Consider the following 8,033-nt stretch of genomic DNA (forward strand, 5'->3'; position numbering starts at 1 on the left):
AGAGTAGATAGTTTAGTTTCGGAAACCAAATCATAATGCAAAACCTTATTATAGTCTTCGAGCTTCTAACACTTAGCTGGGGTCATTTGGTAGAGTGTATAATAATAGTATTGAATCGGGTGTCTTAGTAATGCAGAGATTAATTATGATGAGATTTGTTACGCTGAGATTAATCGACTGTTTGGTATGGTGTATTAAAAATAACATGCATTGCATAATTTCTAAAAAAAATTATTTGTTAACAAAAATGCCCTCCACAGTCTTTAGCTTTGAGGGAATTCAAAGGCAATTTTGTCTTAACCATGCTTTTCCATGTATTAATAATTTTGGTATTGCTAATACCGTGGTTTGTTATGTATTAATTATATATAGGATAATACAAAATATGTTGTATAACTAATACTCTTTCCGTCTCAATTTATGTGGCAGTTTTCGCTTTTGGAGAGTCAATTTGACTAAATTATGAATTGGACTCAGTATTTTAACATTAAAATTATATATTTGAAAACTAAATGAAAAGTACTATAGGTTGCAAATTTTCTCATACCAATTTGGTGAAAAAACACTTCTTAAAATGTTGGTCAAAATTCATGCAGTTTGAATCTCGGGAAGTGAAAAATTGCCACATAAATTGAGATAGAAGGAGTACTTGAATAAGTTATACTCTCTCTGTTTCAATTTGTTTGAACCTATTTCCTTTTTAGTCCGTGCCAAAATCAATGACCTCTTTCCTAATTTGGAAACAAATTCACTTTATGAATGATCTACAACCACACAAATTTTCAAGGCTTATTTTGAACCACAAGTTTCAAAAGTCTTCCCTCTTTCTTAAATGTCGTGCCCAGTCAAATGGGTTCATATAAATTGAAACGGAGGGAGTATATATGTTGAAAAAGTATACCAAACAAGAGATTAGTAATACCAATGCTAATACATATATTATTTTCCCTAATACATCCTACCAAACGACCCTAGAGAAATCTGCTTTGAGAGAGAAAGCTTTGTTGCCCAACTCTACTAAGGGTTGCTCGGTTGAAGAAGAACCGGAAGTCCTTCAATTGGGGTGGGCATGGGATCATATTCTATCTTCTCGTTTGGAATCAGTAGTTTCCATCTGAAATCTTTGACCACATTGTGGATATAAACAAGAATCTCTAGCCGTGCAAACTCTTTCCCCAAGCACATTCTAGGCCCTCCTCCGAATGGAATATATGAAAATGGTGTCGGTCCTGCTCCTTCAAATCTTGAAGTATCAAAGTCTTTAGTGTTTTGAAACAACTTAGGATCCATGTGTGTTGCAGGGGCATTCCAATATATCTGTCGCATCAGACCAAGGCAAGTGTAATAGTTGCAAAAAAATGCGGATATACCATTTGTATGTAAATCTTTATCTAAGCAAGTACAAAGAAGACATGCGCTTGCAAGAAACCGCTGATTAAAAACACGTAATTACTTCGTTTTGTGGAGGATTTTTGAAGCCGCCGTTATAAAAACGCGTAATTACTCCATTTCTTTTTATTCTTGAACCTTGCTCTACTTAGGGTCTAAAGATTCTTTTGATTAAATTCAAGATTAACTGTTTGCACGTGGGGTTGAGGATTAATAGATCACATGGTGAGTTTTCTGTCTTTCACTATTGAGGTGGAGGGTTCAAAAACCATCGATAGCATAGTATCTCCTTTCCTTTCCCCTCCCTTCCCCTAATGTAATAATTTTTTTTTTTTTTTTTTTAAATCCCTCGTGTATTTCACTTCATGCTATTCAATTTGAACACAAGATTTGGATTACACAAGAAGTCTGTGATTTCAAAGTTATGCCTTTGATTTTGCACTTAGAATCTACCCTCTTAAAATCCTCTATTGAGTGACTGCCTCCATTATGTTGTTGCTAGCAAATACCACTATTTTTGGTTTTGGATCTTCCAAATCATTCCCGTAGGAGATCCGGACCCATTTTTTTCTGATCCTTCGAGAAAAAGATTCATTCCATATAAATACATCTCTTTGAGCACGTAGCCCCTATGTAACTAAATTTGAGATATGTGAACTGTACGAGAGCATAAATAACAACAGCCATGAAAAATAAAGTATAAAGCAACTAAAATAAATATTGAAGTACCTTCCATCCTTTTGGAATGCTATAACCTTCGTAGTTAAAATCCACCAGCACTTCTTTGTAACTTCCAACAATTGGTGATGTTAACCTGAGAACTTCAGACACTACATCCCACGTATACTTCATCTTCTGTATGTCATCCCAGTTCAAGTATTCCCTTCCTCCTTTTGATGATGCAATTTCCTTTTGTTCTGTTCTCGTTATCAAGAGAAAACATTACCTCTATCGTTAGTTGAACCTTGATTCGAGAAATTTAATACTAATAATTGATATATTTTATTTTATATGACAGTGTTTGACTGACCTTGCAAAACGTTCTCATAAACATGAGGCAACTCCGCAAGATACTTCATCACCAATGTTATAGTAACAGTGGTGGTGTCATGGCCAGCAAAGATCATCATCAGGATGTTATCCACTACCTCCAGTTCAGACATGAATTTACCGTTCTCGTCAGGAAATAGAAGTAAATGTGACAGAAGATCTTGTGGAGGAGAATCTGATAATTTCTGTTCTATAGCCTCTCTTCTCTGCTTCACAATAAACAGAAGTTCTTTTCGGATAGTGTTTGTTGCTCTTTTTGCATGATAAAATGTAGTTCCAGGAAAGTTTAGGGCTATAGATATGACTCCTTTCAAGAATATGTTGAATAGATTGAAAAGCTTGGAAATTCGGTTTATGTCTTCAAGGCTCATGAATAGGCGACATGCCAACTCAAATATGTGGAACTTGACAGTTGGGAAAATTTTCAGCTCCTTTTTGCCTCCATATATAGACAGAGAAAGTTTCAACATTCACATACATAAACATGTACTATTAGCAAACACCACTTCATAAATTTGATGATCTTAATCACATACGCGTTACACGAGACATATCTCTACAAATCAAAGCATTTAAATTATAGGTTGTGCAAAATATACTGGACAACTAAACAAGTGAAGAATTGATAAATTAACTTTATGACACGAACTTATATTTTTTAATATCTATAATTCGACACTTGGTTCTTAAGTGTCTTATGGCGAATTGCAAAAATTTATCAAACCCTAACAATTTCAATTAAATTACATTTGGAATCTCACAATTTAAAAGTCAAAACTCAAAACATCAACCGATTTGGTGCTAATTTTGGAAAAAGTTTCAATATCTACCCACCCCGGTGATATAACTACCTAATGAAATTTTCACTTATATTTTACTAGTTTGGTCGGTCGAGGCCCTTCATCTTTAAGAAAAGAGTACAGTATTTTTTCGGGAATAAGCTAAGGCAAAACAATATATTCATACTTTGAACTTATGTTATCACTACATGTGAAACATTTTACTTTCATTTTGCTTGGTTGAGGTCCTTCATTGTGAAGTGGATAACAAAGAGACAACACTCTTCTTTACCAAGTTTCATCCATCGTTTTATTTTTTGTTACAACGCAATTTCTATCAAAATGCAACGAATTTCAATAGTATTCTTTTTTCATTTTGGTGTAGCTATAGCACTTTAAAACATGGATTTGTTGCACTTCAAAACATGCATTTCTTTTTTTAAAAAAAATCGATATATGCTACTCCCTCCGTCCCAAAAAGATTGTCTTAGTTTGACTTGACACAAAGTTTAAGAAATAAAGGAAGACTTTTGTAATGTGTGGTCAAAACAAGCATTAGATATTTGTGTGGCTGTAAATCATCCCATAAAGTTAAATTGTTTCTAAATATAAAATGCCACAATCTTTTTGGAATGATACTAAAAAAAGAAGACAATCTTTTTTGGGACGGAGGGAGTACAAAGTATACTCATCTATATTTTTATTGTAAATTTATTGTAGCAGACATAATAAAATCTCTGACAGTCCAAAACAAGTACTCGAATGCATTTAGTACAAAAAGGGGTTTAACTTCTATAATTGACACCCAAAAGATACCAATTATTAGCAATCGTACATCACAAATGAGATCATTGATATAAAAATGAGGCAAGTATAACCTACTCAATAGGGTAACATACAACAAAAGTGTAAAATATTTACACTAGAATGTATATAAGTCAAATTAATAGGGTGGAGTATATTGTAAGGACCCATTTGGTTGTTTTAAGTTTTAGAACCCCTTTTCTCTATTTGAGACTTCCTGTAGATTCATTTTAATGTTTAATGACTTGTGGGTATGGGTGTCAAGGTGTTGAGGGGCTTCAGTGTGTTTTGGAACACTTGAATCGAAACTAGTGGCTTAAAGCTTATAGTTTTAACCAAAGTCAACATTTTGGGTTAATAGACTTAGATTCATTGTTAGAAGACTCCTATAGGTTTATACGACTATTTAAGACTTATTTGGATTGTTTTGGTTGAGACCCAAAGATTCGACTGAGATTTGGATAGCAAAAACAGATCTGAACTGTCCATAATTTTTTTTTTGTTGTTGTCGCGAGTGCTACCACGCACAATGGGTGCAATCGCATTGAAGGGTTGTGGTTGGGCAATGCTATCATGCAAGGAGTGCGCATTCGCGCAGAACGACTGGCCGGCGTAGGGGCGCTATCGCACAAAGGCCTAGCTTGGCACGCGCACAAGGCGCGTGTCTCTCAGAAGGATCCTCAGGTGCTGGGCGCTATCGCGTATGGGCATTGCGGTTATGCTGAAGGACATGGGCTGGCATTGGGTGCTATTGGGCTCCCCAGGCCACTGTGATCGCGCTAAATAGGCTTCATGTATAAAAAAGAGGAGTGACGGGATTTTAAAGTTATTTCACCATTATTGGAGTTTTGGAGCTCGGGATAGATGGGATAAAGTGTGAGAAACTATTATAAACATCGGGTGAGTGGTTTTATCACGTATTTGGATGATTAACATAATTATCCATGTGTTTGTTGGCTCATGAGATTTGATTGTGGAAACTGGGATTTTAGCTCTAAAGTTAATAGTATGAACTTTTAGGATTTGAGGGATGATTTGCTATCAGATTTGAGTTATAGCATAGATTTGAACTTGTATGAGTATGGATAATGTGTTTATGTAATAAAGTTACAATTTTGACCCAGTGTTTGGATTTGACTTTTTGACCGGACTATTTTATATTGTAATATTGGTATTGTTGGACTCGTTTAACTCCTTAGAGTACATTTTTGGAGGCTTTGATGAAGGGGAAAATCGTTTGTGGCGTTTGAAAGGCTTTGAATTAAGGTAAGTTAAGACTTTGACTTTGATGGGGAATTTTTCTCAACTAAATGAGTACTTAAAAGAACTAAGGGTATGGGAGTAACATATAGGCGAGGTGACGAGCACTTACGTGGTTTACCGAGTGTCATGTTCGGATATTTTTAACTTATATGCTTATTATTTTGTGCTACTTGATTTTGAAATAATTATCTGAGCATATTTTAGTGATTGAGGTAATAAATGTAGCATTGATTCACATTTTAGGGTACTATATTTTGTGTACTTAATGATACTTGAGCTGCATAGATTTATTTTATAGACCGCTTATATGACATATGACTGCATATGTAATTCATGTTTATTTCATGGTATATATTTCGAACTCTCTAAATGTTTGAGGTGATTATGTCCCTATGGGACCTTATTCCGGGCAGTGTGGTATAACTATGGCCGATGAGATTTTATTCCATCAGATTTATATGATGATTATCTACATGATGGGACATTCCGTGCAGACGTATGGATAACATGGTCATCCCTCATGAGTCATTGGCCGAGCAACTCCTAGCCAGACCAATGTGTGCACAGAGTGCTAAAAGCACTGGTTTGTGACAATTTTGGTAAAGATTCAGCATCATATGCATTGCATCACGACTCTTATATGTGAATATCATCTGTATATGCTGATTTTGTGCATTATTATGCAGTTTAGATGGATCTGTGGATATCATATATATATGTGTGTATGTGTGCGTGTTGATTCTGTGAATTATTATGTTATTCCGATGAATTTACCTTGCGTGCAGTAATTTCTTTATCTGTTGAGATCATATAAACTTAATTGGTTGAATGGCAGTATTATGAAAGGCCAATACTCGCCACTACCTTGTTGGTGCCGGACAACGATATGTGGTGGGTATGTGTTGTTTACGTACTCATACTATAATTGCGGAGTTTGATATCATGTCTACTAAGTTGCTGTTGGAGTGTTAGGGTGAGCTGCTTGGATGATCCGCAGTAGTGGACTTCCTCTCTATCTTTTCATTTATTTCTTATTATCTGCTCAAACAGTGTATTGTGAACAAAGTTGTCTTTATTTTCGGTTTTGTAGAACCCTAGACTCATATCGCTAGGTTTTGAGATTTTATGTATTTCTTCGGCACTTATGATAGTTCAAGGCATCTTTTATGAACTATTATTGTGTCTATTTTCTTTTAAAAAAAAAAAAAATATTGCATAGGGGTAGGGGAAGGAGAAATGGGGGAGGGGATTACAACGTGGGATTCGAACTATCACCAACAAGGTGAAAATTCAGGTAGTCAAAACTGAGCTACTAGATCCCTACGAACTATTACTATTTCAAATGTTTATTTTTGTCTTTTATTAACGAAAATTGGATAAAAGTGAAATTGGTATGTCTACCAGGTTGGAGTGTCACCACGATTTTTGAATTTTGTATCGTGACTTGAAAGTAAAGGAAAATCTTTTCCAAGTTTCTTACGTTTGGTTAGTTAAAATTTGAAAAAATATTTTTTTTAGGATAGCGAATTTCTTACAAATAAGGAAAATGACTTCTCTTATATTACGAAAAACAAGTTGCACAAGTGACATTTTATACTAATTGTCTCCTCCCCTAGTCTCAAACACTGCCCACCCCCATAGCCCCCATCCCCACCACGCCCACAACTTACCCTCACCTCTCATCCCTATAGTGTTTATCTAGATTAATATACCAACGCTTTTGAAATAATATGTTTTGGTTACGTACCAAATACAAGAAAATAAATTAGAAAACAACTTATTTTTCGAGAAAACAATATTTCTATGGAAAACATTTTCCTTCGTACCAAACACACAATAAGAGTATCTTAATTTTCCATAGAAATGCATACCTTGCCAATGATTCTTGATATGCTTCTGAGTACTCAACTCCATGGTCTTAATATAGAGCTTTGAGAACGCATCTGGACTAACAAAATAGTAGAGCATCTTTCTCAAGAGTTTTGCTTCGTCCCCACGACTATTAGGCAAACTCTTCCCAAGCAACTGTCTCACAGAACTTGGCCAGCAAACAGTGACCAACTTATTCTCGTTTCCAAACAAGAACTTGTTTGCGGCAGGACCACACAACACAACCATTTTTTCACCCATTACTGATGTCTTGAAAACCTGAGACTGATACTTGTCCATCCTGTCCGTCACAAATTTCTCCGGCGTTCCGTCCCGGTTTAATCGAAGAAACTCCAGTGTTTCTCCGATCACTGGCCATCCATAGCTGCCAGGAGGAAGGTTCAATGACTTTGTTCTGGCTTTTATGACAGGATTGATGAAAAAGAAGAGAAGACTTGCGGAAGAGACAAAAAAGATTAGGTACACAGCTAATGTCATCGCTACTGCTTTTCACTTCAAAATAATTTTAGCATACCACATATATAGATATAGATACAAATAATTTTGACATACAGTGTTGGAATAGTTAGTGTTGATGGAAGTATATGAGAGAATGAATGTTGGAGAGAAAAGAAAGTTACTCGCTCTGTCCTAAAAAGATTGTTCTCCTTTTTTTTTTTTTTTTTTTCCAAAAGATTGCCCTTTTCTATATTTAAACAATTTAATTTTATGAAATGATTTACAGCCACACAAATATCTAAGCTTGTTTTGGGCCACACATTTCAAAAGTTTTCCTTTATTTCTTAAACTTTCGTGCTGTCAAAAGAAGATAATCTTTTTTTTAATGAAAGATTTTTTTCTGATAGAGGAAAGTTACTC

The 8,033-nt window shown here is 35.2% G+C and overlaps 1 protein-coding gene across 1 annotated transcript; it reads right to left on the reverse strand.

Moving 5' to 3' along the window:
• Positions 1–885: 885 nt before the first annotated feature.
• On the reverse strand, positions 886–7,758 carry LOC132032589 (beta-amyrin 28-monooxygenase-like). The gene is made up of 4 exons (XM_059422228.1): positions 7,157–7,758; positions 2,420–2,878; positions 2,119–2,306; positions 886–1,317 (listed from the first exon to the last, which is right to left on the reverse strand). The coding sequence occupies exons 1-4, from the start codon at positions 7,650–7,652 to the stop codon at positions 1,018–1,020; spliced, it is 1,443 nt and encodes a 480-aa protein (XP_059278211.1). The 5' UTR covers positions 7,653–7,758; the 3' UTR covers positions 886–1,017.
• Positions 7,759–8,033: the final 275 nt, after the last annotated feature.

The sequence above is a fragment of the Lycium ferocissimum genome, chromosome 10, assembly GCF_029784015.1.
Source record: "Lycium ferocissimum isolate CSIRO_LF1 chromosome 10, AGI_CSIRO_Lferr_CH_V1, whole genome shotgun sequence".
In the NCBI taxonomy this organism is placed as follows: Eukaryota; Viridiplantae; Streptophyta; class Magnoliopsida; order Solanales; family Solanaceae; genus Lycium; species Lycium ferocissimum.

Bases quoted from the DNA above. Each gene is read 5' to 3' on its own strand.
- LOC132032589 (XM_059422228.1), bottom strand. From the start codon at position 7,652: ATGACATTAGCTGTGTACCTAATCTTTTTTGTCTCTTCCGCAAGTCTT. The intron at 2,879-7,156 runs GTATGCATTTCT...CTATATATGGAG, and splicing joins TATCAAGAATCATTGGCAAG to GCAAAAAGGAGCTGAAAATT. The intron at 2,307-2,419 runs GTCAGTCAAACA...TAACGAGAACAG, and splicing joins TTATGAGAACGTTTTGCAAG to AACAAAAGGAAATTGCATCA.